We start from the raw sequence: 15347 nt of genomic DNA, 5'->3' as shown, positions 1-15347 counted from the left end.
ACATTTCAAACTGAAAACCAGCCGCGTTTGAAGATTTTAACCTCTCTTAACGTAAAATAAAATCATACAATTAATAAAAACAATAATTATGATAATTTTAGGCTAAACAGGAAACTGTACCAAAAGTGTTGAGGCTCGCTTTACTAAAATTATTGCGCTTGTGGTACCTGTGTGCGGCGCGATCATCGATGGGTGGTGAGGTGTGCACCGGCGCCATCTTGCGGTGAACGTGTATTATTAGCAAGTCCTATTTTCCTCCCTTTAAACATTAATATGCGTTTAAAATCTGCTTGATAACATGTACTTTTTTTTTTTTAAATTCTGCGAAGTGCAAAATGCAGCGTTTTAAGTAGAAAATAATAAGGTGCGAGTACTTTAGTAAAGTACTCGAGTAAATCTGGAACCCCAGTTCCAAAAAGCTATCAGGCTGTGTGAAATGTGGATAAAAAGAAAATGCACCTATTTGGAAACCCCACGAGTCCGTATTTTATTCACAATGGAACATAGAAAACATCAAATGTTTGAAATGAGAAATATTTTGCATTTGGTGGCAGCACAACATCTGTAAAAAGTTAGAATGAGGCAACAAAAAGCTGGAATAGTAAGTGGTACTGAAGAGAAGCACCATGAGGTGTAAAAAGAGCTTCTTAGAGAGGCAGTTTCTCACAAGTAAAAATGGGCAGATGTTCATTATACAAAACATTTTTCAAATTCTGGAACCGTTTCAGAATGTTTGTCAATGTAAAATTGTAATGATTTTGAATATCTCACTATCCACAATACATATCATCAGATGATTCACAGAAGCTGAAGAAACCTCTATGTGTAAGGAAAAAGCTGAAAATCAACTTTAGCATAATTTGTTTTAGTGTATATTTGCTTGACTGTTCTAAGCATACATCATTTAAAAAGAGAGGGTTTTTGGAAGGGTTGTGAGGAGAAACCAAAGTGGAGATATTTGGCTATTAAAACAAAACAAAACAGCATAAGTTCCTCAGGCACGGTGGTGGAGGGGTGATCATTTGGGCTTGTTTTACAGCCACACGACCGGGGCACCTTGCAGTCACCGAGTTGACTATGAACTTCTCTGTGTACCAAACTGTGGGCATTTATCTGACAGCTAAGAGCATGTCCAAAATGTAGCCATGCAACAGGACAATGATCCCCAAGCACAGCAGTAATGCTACAACAGAACGGCAGAAAAACAAGAGAATCAAGCTATTGCAGTGGTCCAAAGTCCAGACCTCAACCTGACTGAACAGCTGTAGCAGGACCTTAAAACCTCAGTGAGAGGCCGTCAAAATTCATCCACAACAACATGAGAGTCTGATGACGTCCCACAAAAAAAAAAAAAAAAGTTATTGCATATGAAGCTTCATATATCATTCAGTTATGTGGCTTCTGACAGTCACACGTGCACCACTTTAAAAATCAACTGATGCAGATAAGCCAGGCAAGCCGCCTCTGTAGCTTGAAATGTAGTGTCATTTCTAATTCCCCCCCCCATTTAGTCCCACCTTAAACAAGCGCAGGCCCAAAAAGAGCAGCAGCATTTCTTAAACTTGTCTCCTTTTTACTTTATTTTCAATTTGTTGATGCAGCAGTAAATAATATTTACAGATTATGTTACAAAGAATGACGCAGCACTGTAAATTCCTTTTGATTTTATTCAATGAAAGAAAAAAAAAAACCTTCAAGAAAATACAGTAATTCCCATAGTACACACAGAGAGGACATAAATTAGAGGCATGTAGAGAGACATCCGGGGGGGGACGTGTCACCTGGCAGGTAGAAAACATTAGATCCGTGCTGCCACACAGCCAGGAGCGCACACACTCACGCACACAGTGCACTAAGGAGGATGTAAAGGAAATCAGTGAAATTGACACTCTGGGCTTGGGTTATTCATAAAGTGAGCAAAAGTTGATTAATCCTGTACACAAACATCTAAATGAAAGTACAAAAAAAAGGGATAATACAAAATACAAAAGAGGAGCAGTGGAGCGGGAGAAACCATAAATATTCATATCGATGCACATCGGTTTAACAAAACAACTGCTTCTGTAAACATTTTGAACATAAAAGGTGTGCATTTAAAATAAAACCACTGCAGTCGCATATTTATCTGAAGGGTTACACATGATTGGAAACAACACTAATAAAAACTAAGCCAGAGTTTAAAAACACAAAAGTATGCCACATGGTTTTGGCTGTCTGGAGCTGTTTTTCACACTATCAGAACATGTGATTCATTCATTTATGTTTTTGCCTTCTTTCTTTCTACACAAACGACAAGACTGAAAGCGACTTCTGCACCTCACAGCGGGTCTCCCCCTAAAGACAGCGAAGGCACCGCCCTTTAAAGAGTCCTATTATGAAGCTCTGTCATTCACACAGAAGCACAGCTGCAGGATGGGCTCTACACTCAGCGGCGGGATGAGACTGTCTCATGTGAAGTGACAAACGAGTCTCGCCTTGTCGTTCGGGTTTCCGACGGTGAGATGGGAAGAAAGAGCACGAAATAAAAATTATTTTATGGGAGCTCGGTTAAAGTAGCGCGTCTCTTCAATCCAGATTGGATGTGGCATGCCTGAAGGCGTCAAGAAAAAAACAGAAGGAACATAAAAATAAATGAGGTCCAACATTGAGTCACACGGCTGCTTCAGACTAAAGTGTTCCTACCCTAAAATCTAAACGTCTTCACTTTTGAAGTAGTGGATTTTAGTTTTTTTTTTAAGTTTTTTTTTTGTTTAAATTGCTGGAAACTCCTCTAAGGCAACATTAAGTTGAAGTCTCCTTCAGAACGCAGATGATTGTAGATGTGAAAATGTCACAACAGTGCAGGTGGAGGACAATCAGCTGACCCTCCCTCCTTTCCTCTAAGTGAGATCTATACATGCTGCCCTCATTCTGCCCACTGGCCTCCATGCTACCTTAATGGCAACCTGCTAATTCACAGTTTATGCTAGCCCTACTTACAACTGATCTTAAAGGAAAAATCCACCTTAAAAACACAAAACAACTATTTGTATTAAAACCTCACATTTCTGGGTCTATTTTGTCGGTGTGTGTTTCTATATTTCCAGTAGAACGACAGGTTCTGCAAAGGAGACACAGATTAAAAGGAAAAGCCAGGATTTCATTACAAAATAAAAGCCCCTGAAGAAAAAAACAAAACAAAAAAAAAAGGTCAGGCTCTTGATGATAAATAGTGGATTCTTCCTTTAAAACTCATTTGTGTGTATTTCTGCATTCCTTATTTATGCGCAGCAAGTCACATATAAAATATACAGTGTGTTTAAAAAACAAAAACTGGGACTACCTTAGTTAATAACACCAAAGCAACATGCCGTCATAAAAAGGGCTACTTTTGTCCAACATGAGCTACAGCACAAGAGGAGGCGTGATAAAGCTGTTCTTGAAAAACCTGCGCGAGTCCGACGTTAGTATGCACCAACTCCAACATATCCAGTACCCTGTATTTAATGGATGCGTCGAGGAGGTCCCTTAAAAAAAAATCTTCACTTTCAGGAGGTTAAGGAAGAGAAAACAAAGTGAAGACGAAGAAGATTTACATGTCAAGCACCGTTCAATCTGTGGAACTAAGTGTAGTCGTAGTGTTGTAGTCACACACCTGACCTGACAGGACCGGGATTAAACACAGCTACACATTCAAGCTGTGGCGACACACACACACAAACACACAGTCTTCTCTGATACGGTGACGGCTGTGTTTAGCGTTCTGCCCCCTCCCCCTGGACAAACACATTTTGTCATACACTTACAAGATGCAAAGTTTTACTATGACATAAAGATATACCGTCAACAGGCAACAGATCCCGCTTCCTCAGAGGGAGAGGAGGAGAATGGGGATCGGCTCGAAGGTCAGGCAACAAGGCCGGGGTTGGCGGGGGGGAAGAAAAACCTGCAGGCGCCTCTAAATACATATCCACCCCTAGCTTCTGTTCATGATTACAGTCTAATCCGTTGTTTGGCTGCCCGAGGACATGAGAAATGGAAGCCGCCGCCTCAGAAAATGCTTCTCCAGCTTGGGCTTTAAAACGTCTTCGTCGGTCGTAGTCGCAATAGTCATCTGTTGGTCGCTGCTTAGGTAACGGTTGTCATATCGGCTGACGGCACGTCTCTACCAGCTCATGAGGGATGTGCGTCCCAGGGTCATGAAATATACTTGGCTGGCACCTCCGGGACGCACAGAGGCAAAGAAGACCTGAAATTGAAAGAATACACTGAGTGAAATGGTGTTTGGTGGTCGTGCCAGGCTACCAACCGTAGAATAGTAATAGTAGAGTAGATGTTAAAATAAAATGTTAAAGAAATCTATGAGGTGACCTGAAGAGGGCGATGAACAAGATATTCCCTCACCGTTTCCCTCCCCTCATCTCCAACTGGTCATGGCAGATGGCCCCCCTCCCTGAGACTGCAACTGTTAAGAGTGTTTTTCCCTCCCACTGTCACCAAGTGTTTGCTCATAGGAGATCACCTGATTGTTGGGGTTTCTCTGCATTATTGCAGGGCTATTACCTCACAATATTAAGCGCCTTGAGTGTCGAGCACTTTTGCATGGGAGAGAGGGCAAATATTACCAAGACTGAATGCTGTGATTAAAGGTTCTTCAGCAGTATCAGTTAAAGGATGTGCACTTATGTAACCAGCAAAACTGATTTGTTTTTCAGTTGGATTTTACAGGTTATTGGTGACATTAAAGGTGGAAAAGTTTTGAAATGATTTATTGCAGTATTGTGTTTTCAACAACAAAAACCTGACATATTATTAGGGGTGTGCTCACATTTATCTCCACTGTATAGAGAGAAACGGGAGGGATGAAGAAAGGAAGGATGTTTTCACCTTGTCATTCCTCTCACAAAGGAACTTGAGTCTCTGGGCTCTCTTGTGCATGAAGACTCCGTCAAGGTGGCCCGTCTCCACTGAGCGGATCTCTATAGCCTTCTCACCCCAGCCCATGATCTGGTTTGACCTAATGTAGGCTGCACAAGCACAGGAAGGGGGAAAGGAGGGTAAGTAGCTGTTTAAAAAAGCTGTAAAAATTCAAACAACGTGTCATTTTACTTGTGAATACTTCTAATGATAAATGTAATACTTTTACATATTGATAAAAAAAGAAGCTATTAAACTAAAGTGTCTAAAATCAAGTGAAACCTCGACTGCTGTTGGAGTGTAATCGAATGCATCAAGTGAAGCTGCTGCTGGGCTTTTCACATCTGATTGTTTTATTCTGAAGGTTGAACCTTCACTCTGCTGCACACTGAAGTTGCCAGCATCATTTGCACCATTGCTTTTAGAGTTGGGAGATCACTTCTCCCAGTAAAATAATCAGAAGTCTCTGAACACAGGACTTTTCAGCCCTCTTCACTAAGGGCATTTTCACACCTCCAGATATTTTTTAACTCTGGTCCAAATCCGCTGATAAGTTTGTAAACTTGTAGCTTTTCCCTGTGGTTTGGTTTGTTTTCACACAGAAAAATCCAAGCAAACCAAAATGTTTCACTGCAAGCCACATGAGAATGTTCTGTCCGCTCACTGGCCAGACGTATCTGGGGTGGGAGCAAGAAAAGTAAATACAGGAAGAAGGTGCTGTGGGAGAAAACAGAGTTTACACTCATTTCTTGGTTAGTTGCTAGCCCGTATAGACCTTTGCGCATCTATAGTAGCTACCTGCACTGAGAATACAAAGCATAAGTTGCTATGGGATATTTTTTTAGCCCTTGTAACATGTTCTGAGTGGGCTCGTATCACGTTCACACCATAAATACAGTTTGTTTGGAACCACACTGAGACCACCTCCTGCAAAGGGTCTCGGTGCGGTTGTTTTTGTGCATACCAGAGTGCGATTCAGATTTTTCTGACCTCTGGCATCATGATGAGAAATATCTGCTTTTCACTTACCCACTGAAGTTGGCATTTCTCCCCACTGCAGCACCACATCTTTGGTGATGCGTCCGTAGGTGTTGACGTAGACGCCCTCGTCCTCGTAACACACCAGCAGCTCAATCCCATCAGTGTTGGGCAAGATGATGATGGCGTGGCACTGAATATTGGTTTGGATCTGAGGATGAAATGGAGGAAAAAGGTAAGAGATTTTAAAAAGTCCCTTCACCGCCAGTCGCAGCAGATAGCCGCCCCTCACTGAGCCTGGCTCTGCTGGAGTTTGTCCTTTGCACGGTCACTAAGGGCTTGCTCATAGGGGGTCGTTTAATTGTGGAGTTCTCTCTCCATTATTGTAGGTCTTTACCTTATAATATAAAGTTGAGGCGACTGTTATGATTTGGCATTGTAGAAATAAAACTAAATTCAAATATAGAAAATGCAAAACACAAGACTTAATCAGTCTGCATCAGTTCGCACATACATGTGTGGGCAGGTAGATGTCGTAGACGGCACCAGAGTCCACATCCACAGCGTGGAAGCCTGAACAGGAACCGTAGATGACCTTTAACCTCTGACCTTCCTCCACCGTCAAGTCAACCAGCAGAGGTTTGTGCACCAGGTCACCAAAAGACTAAAGAAAAAAGTCAGAAGAAAGTCAGCCTGAAAGCAGTCAGCCACCTGCAGGTAGAATGACTCCTGTTAGAGAACATGCTTACCTTAAAGGCCATGAACTTGTGATAAGGTTTGGGCGCCCACGCGTAGACCTCCACAGAGTTCTTCAAAGCCAGCACCAAGAATTTAATTCTCTCGTACTTCACTGGAATAACAAGTAGGTGGCGAGTTAATCATGGGTGATGGCTCCTATGGTGATCTATGTGGATTTTTTTTTTTTTTTTTTTTAATTCTTGGACTCTGCTAGAGCAGCTTTGCATGATTCAAAATTCAAAATAAGCCTCATTTATCTTATACTGGGCCTCAGAGCAACCTCTGAGCTCTAAGCTGTTCAGCTTTAAGCCCTTTTATGCCCCCTCTCCCTTCAAGTCACCATTTCCTTTTTCCTTTACATCTGAGCTTTAGGAAACGTACCAACTTTGTAGTGGACACAGCCCTCCAGGTCGCCCACATTGACCCACCCCTGCTTCTTCTCCACCTCAGGGTCATTGTGCAAAATCTTGTTTCGAAGCCATGACAGGTAATACACTCGCAGCTTGTTCTTTTTGCCTGCAGGAGGGAGGAAACAAAAACAAAATCCATCTATCCAAAACTTTACTGATTAAAAATGAATCTGAATCGAGACTTTCTGGTTGGCACGTGTGCTCTACCTGATATGGTCACCAGGACGTTGAGTCCCTCTAGGACGTCCATCTGCTGGATGCGTCGACGGTTGATCAGAGGGTAGACCTTACCCTGACCGCTTCGGTCCAGCAGCATCAGACCGCTCTCTGTTCCCACCAGCAGATTTACTCCTGGAAGAGCAACAGGCACAAACATACGTCACTGCTGATAGGTTTTCATCCATCTGTGGGGCATCACAGTAACTCCATATTTTTGAAGTTGACTCACCCCAGAGTGCCGCACACAGGATCTCAGAGTTGAACCTCTTCTTGTACTTGCGAATCTCCGGGGTGTCGCTCGGTGGACGAGTGTTGACCGGGTTGACATTAACCACTGAGCCTTTACGGGATGGGTCGGACCGCAGCTGATCTGACAGGCGCCCGTCTTGCCCAAATCCAGCTGGAAAGGGAAAGCAGAGGCAGCGCACATTAACTTTGCAGATAGCAGAGAGGAATTCGTGTTGAAGATGCATTTTTGCAGTGGGCTGTATATCCAGACTTACCCATGTTGTTGAGGGAGCTCCCGCTGGATGGAGATATCTGCAGCAGACGCGGGTCGATGAAGGGAGTGAACGAGGAGGAAGACTTGTGTTTGGACATGGAGTTGCTCTCCGACTGCGACTGGTGGAGATATCGGATATTTAGAAAACCTAGAGCTCAAAACATTCCCAATAAAATAACTTAAAATGCACCGAGCTGAAACATGAATCAAACTTGATTTGTTACAGTGATTTGTAATTCCTAAGAACGACTGTTTATTTAAACGGCAGCAGAGGCCCCTCAGGTTTGAGCTTATGAGTTATAGCTCTACCTCTGGGGTCTCGTTAAACAACATCCAGCTTAAATGCCTTCAAAACCACATTTTTACAGCACAACTGGGAACAAAGTCCCCCCACCACCCACCCCGGGAAAAAAAAGCAAACGAAAAAGATTAAGTGCAGTTATGTTAATTGTTTTGAGGTTAGTGAAGGCACAAAATATGTCAGAGGACAAACAACATGTGCAACAAGAAGAAAAAAAAAAAATGTGTTGAAGGAAACATTAAGTGATCCAAACACAGGCTGCTGTGAACTGTTAGAGAGGAGAAGAAAAAAAGCTGCTCTTAATGAAGCACAGACACACAAGGATACTCCACCACCCAAGACGCATGTTGTTTGCAAGGTAGTGCTGCTCTATAAAAGGGACATTTATCTTAGAAATATTCATACAAATCCCAAGAAGCTCGGGCTTTAGTTTCCTGCATGTTATGAGCACGTTGCGCCACAAGGAGGCGCCAGTGTTAGCACAGTGTAATGCAGTGAGGTGCGGGAGGGGAAAGGAGGTTGCAGCAGCTCAGAAGATTCAAACCAGCCGAGCAAAGAGTGAGCAGAGAAGAGGAAGTGTGAAGCCAGCAGGACATGGAGGAGGAGAGGATGCAGGGCAGGCAACCCAGGAATGGACAGCTGACGTGTACAGACCGAGATGGAGGTTTGCATTTTATAGCCGTCACAATAAACCTGATACCATTTTTTTAAGCTATACAAAAAGTCTGCACATTTTTTCTACTGCCCACTCCTCAGCTGTTTGCCCTTAGTTGTGTGATGGCGACATACCTCTATGGCAGTGAGCTCGTCCAAAGAGATCTGTGGGGATACTGCAGGACTGGCATGGCTAGATGATGAGGGTAAGGAGGAAGAGGTAGTGGTGGTGGAAGAGGAGGAGGAGGAGGAGAAGGAAGGGATGGTTGTGGAAGAGGAAGTGGAATGATGGCTCTGCTGGATAAGGTCTGGTAGGTGGTGTATGCGGCCCGGAAAGCCGTTTTTCTCTAGCGGGCCGCGACCAGGGGGCTGGGGTTGGCCGTGGCCAGCCGAGGAAGGGGAGGAAGATGAGAGAGTGACCAACCGCTTTATGTCAGCTGTGCTCTGGAAGCAAGAACAGGCACACTTGGGCTCAAGCAAGCAGGTGGGAAAGAAGGTGGAGCTGTGTGTCTGGCTGCTAGCCTGCTGCTTGGTGTAGCAACCTGACATATTAAGATTATTCATCTTCAAATGTGAAAGCCTATGAAATGGCATGATCATATGCAGGAACAACGAAGAAATTGTGGAGAATGAGTAGTTAAAACAACACTGACGCTGGACAGAGAAAATTCTAAACTACATTCCTAATCAGCACCACCAATCAAACTTGATTTGTTACCACCAAAATCAGGCACCACCGGCCCATCCTTCTTACCTGTCTGATGACCAGTGTGCCATCCTTGGAGGGTGTGGTTGCCTGTTCGCTTTCCGAGTCTTCGACCAGCATGGTTTTAGCAGACTCCGTCTCGCCGTTACTCACTCTCCTGCGGAAGCCATGGGGATATCTGATGTCCCATAACCAGACCAGAGTTAAACCAGCAGTCATGCAGATAAGCCATGCAGCACTGATTAATAAAAGAGGCATCAGGTGTATTACCCGGCTTTGGAGTCCTCGGCCCCTGAGGTGGACTCTTCTCCTGCCTCCTGGTCCACCTCTTCCTCGTCCTCCTCGTCGGTCGTGCCCGACTCGTCACTGGAGGAGGAGTAGTCTGTGACCTTGTGAGGAGGTCGCACATCGTCGACTGCGCGCAGCTCCTTGGCGAGCGCTGTCAGGTCCTGAAAGCAGCAGCGAAGGTTTTAGACGTGCTGACAGGTCAACCTGCGAGTTCAGGTCCATTTCTCCGCTTTGGTGCAAGTTGCATTCGGCCTGAAGCAACGGCGCTAAGACCACTAAGGCGGTCCCATTTCTGGGTGGTCCTGTTTGGTTCATACTAATGAATTTTTAGTTGGCTTAGATTTTTCAGCACAAAAAGAAACTGCACCAAAGAGGACAAACACTCCAAGTTTAAAAACTCCCTCCATAACAGAGGTTGCCCAGACAACGCATCAATATGATAGACTGAGCACACAAAGTGGACCCATTGTGCCTTTTGGCTGAATGATGTCATAGGGTGCACAGATACCCTCCCCCCCACCCATTATCTTCATCTAAGGCACACAGAAGCTCCACCCACCTACTGTTCAAACATCCTGCTTAGGGAGGAGCAGCCAATCAGAAGAAAGCTGGCTTTAAAAGGGAGAACAGCTAAAAAGTACAAAGCTACACTGGCAGACTTCAAGACTACAAATATTGAGTCTGAAATGAGCAGACTAGGTCCACTTTAAATAAAAAGGCACAACAGGAAATCGCACTGTAGAAAGTCTGAAATCTGAATCCCTCCTTGGTTCAAGGAACTGTTTATGTTTCTACTTCGTCTCTTTCACTTGTGGGTACAAACCTGTACCGTCTTTTTCCATCTTTTAAACAACCTTCATTTAGTCTGACCTCTAGGAAACAGTGAAGTAAGCAGCATGTTGTATAGGGGAATGTCAGATTACTGAAGAGCCTCTTTCTGTGGCCTAAATTAGTGTTTCACCTCATCCTCCTTAACATGTTTGTCCTCTTCATTTTCCCTCGCCCCTTTGTCATAATATAGTCGCATAAGCTTCTAAAAAGAGCAAGAAAAAGAAGGGGGGGATACTTCCGTGCTTCCAAGCCACAGTTTATCCACAAACAGGTGATCGCGAGCCATTCTGACAAGTACAAGGGAACACAGGAGGGGCGTGTTTGCATTCAAATGTGGTTTCATTCAAATCTAGGAGCAGGAAGCTGCGGCGCAGGGTTAACCCTCCTTTTGTCTTGTGCATTTTTCTTGAGAGCAAGCGCAAAAAAAAAAAGTGGAGGCGTATGGAAAGGTGCCAGGGGACGGTAAAGGCAGAAATAAAATAGTGAACCAATCTCCACAAAAGGAGCAAATGCCTTTTATCTGAAATCTTTATCGTGTAATGCCATGAGCAATGCATGAGCAGTGGTGCAGGCATAGCAGAGGTGAGATTATGTAATCTCAGTTAATAGGCTTACCACATCACCCTAAGCAAGGCACCCCACCCAAACAATCAGGAAGCATTGGATTCACGTAAGGTTCCCACACCAGGTGGTTGGATAATTGGAGCAGTGGAAAATAGAGCAAAGTGGGAAAAACTGTTTTCACCTATTCATTTAAGTTTAACAGCACTCGAGTAACAGTGGACTTACAGCTGGTCGAGTGGGCCTGGCGACGTTCTTTTCATCCTGTTTCTTGGAAACGTTTTCAGGCCGCTGGAGAGGCGATCCTTCAGATTTGGAGGAAGCTTTGTGGAAATGAAAGGAAATGGCGTTAGTGAGGGGAGACCGAAGAGAGCTGGATGTGCAAAGGCGCTTTAATTGGCAAAAAAACAAAAAAAAAAACAAACTTATTTGAGCACCAGCTCAGAGGATGGCATTTGAGCCAGATTTGTATAATTATGGTAATAATCCTAATCCGCTAATAAGCAGTCGGTAGGGTTAGTGATATGTAGCCGAGTACAGTACCAGGGGACTCACAGCGTGGCCTGAAACGGTCCCCAGGACTGGCCTGGGAGCTGGAGTTGGAGGAGCCGGACGAGCTGCCGCTGCCTGGCCGGGACTGCAGCTTCTCCACTCGATCCCACAGCGGACGCTGCTCCACGTTACTGTGACGAGGAAGAACAAGCACATGGAAACAAACCCAACTCTGTCAGTTTATCGTGTGATATGTTAACATTTAGTCCCTACCCTCCCTGCGCTTTTCAGGATACGCTACATATATTTTTGTGATTTTGATCGTACTAATTCAAGCCAAACTTGGATTAGTGGGAGTTTACATCACCGCAAAATCAAAGCACATTTTTTTGCATTTTATATTCAAACATAAACAACTTATAAATATTAATCTGCAATATTATAAGCAGTCATAATATTATGTCTTAATAATCTGTCTTTTCTACCATTTCTTTTTATTTTCTGAAACTCTCTATTCTGGGAGGCACCCCTATGTAGGGGAGGGGGTTACTGTTTTGGCTTTTACAACTTTTAACAGCATCCATGTGAGCAGCTCTCTTAGACCACATCCACATAATCCAAAAGTGAGACACGCCTGAGGTCTCTTTACCCACCTGCCTGCGTTCCTCTGTCCGCCCTGATTGCTGGGCTGTGAAGGCAGAGGGGACTCTCTACGTGACAGTACAGGAGACCTGGATGTTGTCCTCACTGGTACCTGGGAGACAAGTATTTGATGATCATCACAAATCAATATGTTCCTAAAAACAATCACCTAACAGGAAAACAGTGTCATCAAACAAGGGAGCTTATCCTCTGGTTCAGGCTCATGCTAATTCAGTGAGCATACATTGGGATTTGAAGCTGAAGTGGAAATCAGCCAAGAATTTAAAAACTGTCCCAGTTTGACCACTGAAACAGAGATAATCTTAGGGCGTAGCTGAACACAGCGGAGCAGAGAACAGAGAACACCCCCACAACACACTGAGAGCGATTTAGATTAGAGGAATGTGCGGTTTTATTTCTCATTCATGATTTTGAATATGAGCGACGGGGTAATCTGTCGGCCCAGAAATTCAAAGTTGCTCTGATTCATTTGAATACGCCCTCACAGCAGTTTTAAGTGTTAACAAGTGAGACTAGACGCAGCAAGGCAGACGCACACAGCCAGGAGGAGGCTGAACAGCATGCTACGTAAAAGTGGATGAGAGGAAGTGAGCGATGGAGGAGAGATTTGAAGGCTGGGTGTGGGAGGAGGGGGGGAAAGGCAGCCGTCCCCCGGCACCTTACCTTGGGAGGGACCTCCTCGCTGCTGGCCTGATGTTCAAGCCTAGCCTGAGGGTGGTGGAGGGGAGGTTGGGGTTGGGGATCTGTGCGTGCAGGCGATGGGTGGTGGTGGTGGTGATGGTGGGGGTCCTGGGAGCGCAGGTGGAGTTGTGCAAAGCTAGAGGCCACACCGCCGGACTCGCTGAAGGACTGAGAGCGGGCAACCACGGGCGGAGGAGGAGGAGAGGGGGCAGCGCTGTTGCTGCTCTTTAGAGCAGCCAGGTGAGACCACTGGACCTTTTTGGGAGTCAGGAAGAGGAAGAGCAGGGGGGAGGGGGTGAAACAAGCAGACAACACAGTGAGACATGAGGGAAGATGCGTGTGGCTTTTTACATAATGTACACATGCACACGGCAGACAGCACAACACGAAACAATGACTTTTTCACTCTTACAGTCTGCGTTTTGTTTTTTTACAGGAATCAACCATTTGAAGAAAGAGGAGCCTGTGTCGGTGTGATAAATATGAAGCCTCTGTTTCAAAAGTGTCATTCCAAATTACACATTACAATTTCTGAGCTTTAAAAAAGGTTCAAAGGCAGATTATGTTGCAATCAGCCTATCCCAGCTTTTCTGCTGAGTAACATACACAAGTAGTGCATTTTGCAGAAGTCTGCTGCGAGCAGGGCATCTAATTGCTTTTGCAATAAGCCACTGTCATCAGTACTTGTTTTATATTCATGTTGTGAACCCACAATTAGATTTTTTTATGTGCAAAGACTGCAAAGAGTCTTTACTGAGGAAGAGAAAAATGAAAAAACAAAACACTTTTCTTCACAAAAATCCTCAAAGTGAAGAAAAGCTTCTTTCAAATTTATTAAAAATAAAAAAACAAATGTAACAGATTTTTACTCCTCAGACACACAAACATGAGTTTAAGCAAAGTTAAGCTGAATTCTGCTTAGCTCATCTTACAAACAAAAAACCCACAAATCTGGTGCCATGTCTCCCCCCCAAAGATTGCAAAGTGCAGCAGATTTACTGAAGAGGTTACGGCTGCTATACGGCTGTTATTCTCCTCTAATTTAGTGTTGATTCGACAGAAATTGAACTGTCAGCGTGTGCTGGAGTTTTTTAAACCCTCACTGAAAAGGTGATGAGGCTAAGTGTCTCACTCCCAAGTGTCTTAGCCACAGAGTCCAAGGTTGGTCATGCAGTTTTGCAGCCGTTATGATAAATTGGAGTTCAGTTTTTTCCCCCCCACTCTTCTCAAGTGGAAATATCAAAGAGTTCAGGAGGTTAAGTGGCAAAACTGTCCCATTTCTCTGTTGATCTGTTCTTGAATTGTTCTGTGATTGAGAGCTTAGTCTGTAAAAGGTACATATTTTCCCACAAATACCACTACACCCATCTCTGTATGGGCATTCTTGTAGGAAAAAGATGACGCCACAGAGCGGCCCAAGAGAAATCATGAATATGTTCAGTATATTCAGCAAAAAGGCTGCGCTGAGCGTGCAAAAAGGATTTGAGGAGGGTAAATTTATAGCTCTATTTGCTCATTTGAAAGAAAAACATAAAACAAAGGCGAGAAATAAAATTATTGGCTTTTTAGCACTGGCGGAGGCAGTGATTGATGAACTCATTCATTATATCAGGAGCCTGTCATGTTTTTTTAAAACTACTCAGACTGCTGACTGAAGTGCTTATGACTTATTGTGAGTCTCAACAGTAGGACAAAAATAATACCCAGGGAAATCAAAAAAGGTGAACAGTCTAAAGCCACAGTTCACTCAAACACACACATTCTGCCCAGCCTCGCCTTCTCCTATTTTTTATTTTATTTTTTTCTTTATTCGAAGTGGGCTAAATGTCTGAGAAAACTGACACAAATCCAGTGCAGCGACAGAATGAAGGAGGAGGAGGAAAGGGCTAGGGAGCAGCGGAGGAAGGAGTTACCTGAGGCTCCATGGGTCGGTGCATGGCAGATGCGTCGGACGAAGAGCCGCCGTTGGAGAACGGTTCAGAGGAGCGGGGAGGCAGAGGGGGCTGCTTGGGAGGAGGGGCGGCCTGAGGGGAGCCCTGAATGTTCTTACGGTAGCGCTCGTCGGCCTGAGATGAAGGAATTGTAGAGGGTGGGGGGGGAAAAGGGATGAGTATCAGGGAAAAATTGATCTTGTGGTCTCTTGGGAAACTTTTACATTTAACCAACAACGATCAGCAACATACAGCTGGTGACAACGATATTAAACATGCTTGAAGCCAACTGTGGGCAGCCATACAGACAGATACATGTGCAGACGTAGGAGGAGAGGGACTCTTTCAAACATCCCAGGATTTAAGTATGCAGTGGGGGGAAAAGATCGCAGTTAATGACGCAGGCCGGAGACACTGCTTCGGTGCCCCTGCGTGTTAGTTTGGGCCTCAGTCATCCACATGCAGTGGCCCAGTCCACACACAGAGTCGACACAGC

General features: G+C 44.4%; 1 protein-coding gene across 6 annotated transcripts in view; it reads right to left on the bottom strand.

Annotated features, from left to right (window-relative positions):
- Positions 1-1649: 1649 nt before the first annotated feature.
- The window catches only part of LOC120737491 (mitogen-activated protein kinase kinase kinase kinase 4-like), a 36779-nt gene continuing 23081 nt past the window's right edge, over positions 1650-15347 (bottom strand). For 2 of the 6 annotated variants that reach the window (XM_040038230.1, XM_040038235.1), the window contains 17 exons: positions 14834-14986; positions 12903-13175; positions 12230-12330; positions 11628-11767; positions 11313-11407; positions 9675-9853; positions 9453-9582; positions 8834-9142; positions 7745-7862; positions 7471-7641; positions 7230-7373; positions 6994-7128; positions 6624-6724; positions 6389-6538; positions 5926-6085; positions 4867-5006; positions 1650-4228 (listed from right to left, as the gene is read on the bottom strand). In XM_040038230.1, the coding sequence (XP_039894164.1) occupies positions 4145-4228; positions 4867-5006; positions 5926-6085; positions 6389-6538; positions 6624-6724; positions 6994-7128; positions 7230-7373; positions 7471-7641; positions 7745-7862; positions 8834-9142; positions 9453-9582; positions 9675-9853; positions 11313-11407; positions 11628-11767; positions 12230-12330; positions 12903-13175; positions 14834-14986 (2583 nt within the window). In that variant the 3' untranslated portion in view covers positions 1650-4144. The remainder of the gene's footprint in view (positions 4229-4866; positions 5007-5925; positions 6086-6388; positions 6539-6623; positions 6725-6993; positions 7129-7229; positions 7374-7470; positions 7642-7744; positions 7863-8833; positions 9143-9452; positions 9583-9674; positions 9854-11312; positions 11408-11627; positions 11768-12229; positions 12331-12902; positions 13176-14833; positions 14987-15347) is intronic. The other 4 variants (XM_040038232.1, XM_040038233.1, XM_040038231.1 and 1 more) reach the window with 4 other exon arrangements.

This window comes from Simochromis diagramma, unplaced genomic scaffold, assembly GCF_900408965.1.
Source record: "Simochromis diagramma unplaced genomic scaffold, fSimDia1.1 OVJJ01000413.1, whole genome shotgun sequence".
NCBI classification, from domain to species: Eukaryota; Metazoa; Chordata; class Actinopteri; order Cichliformes; family Cichlidae; genus Simochromis; species Simochromis diagramma.
The sequence above is the reverse complement of the archived record's forward strand: the minus strand, read 5'-3'. Positions and strand labels throughout refer to the sequence as shown.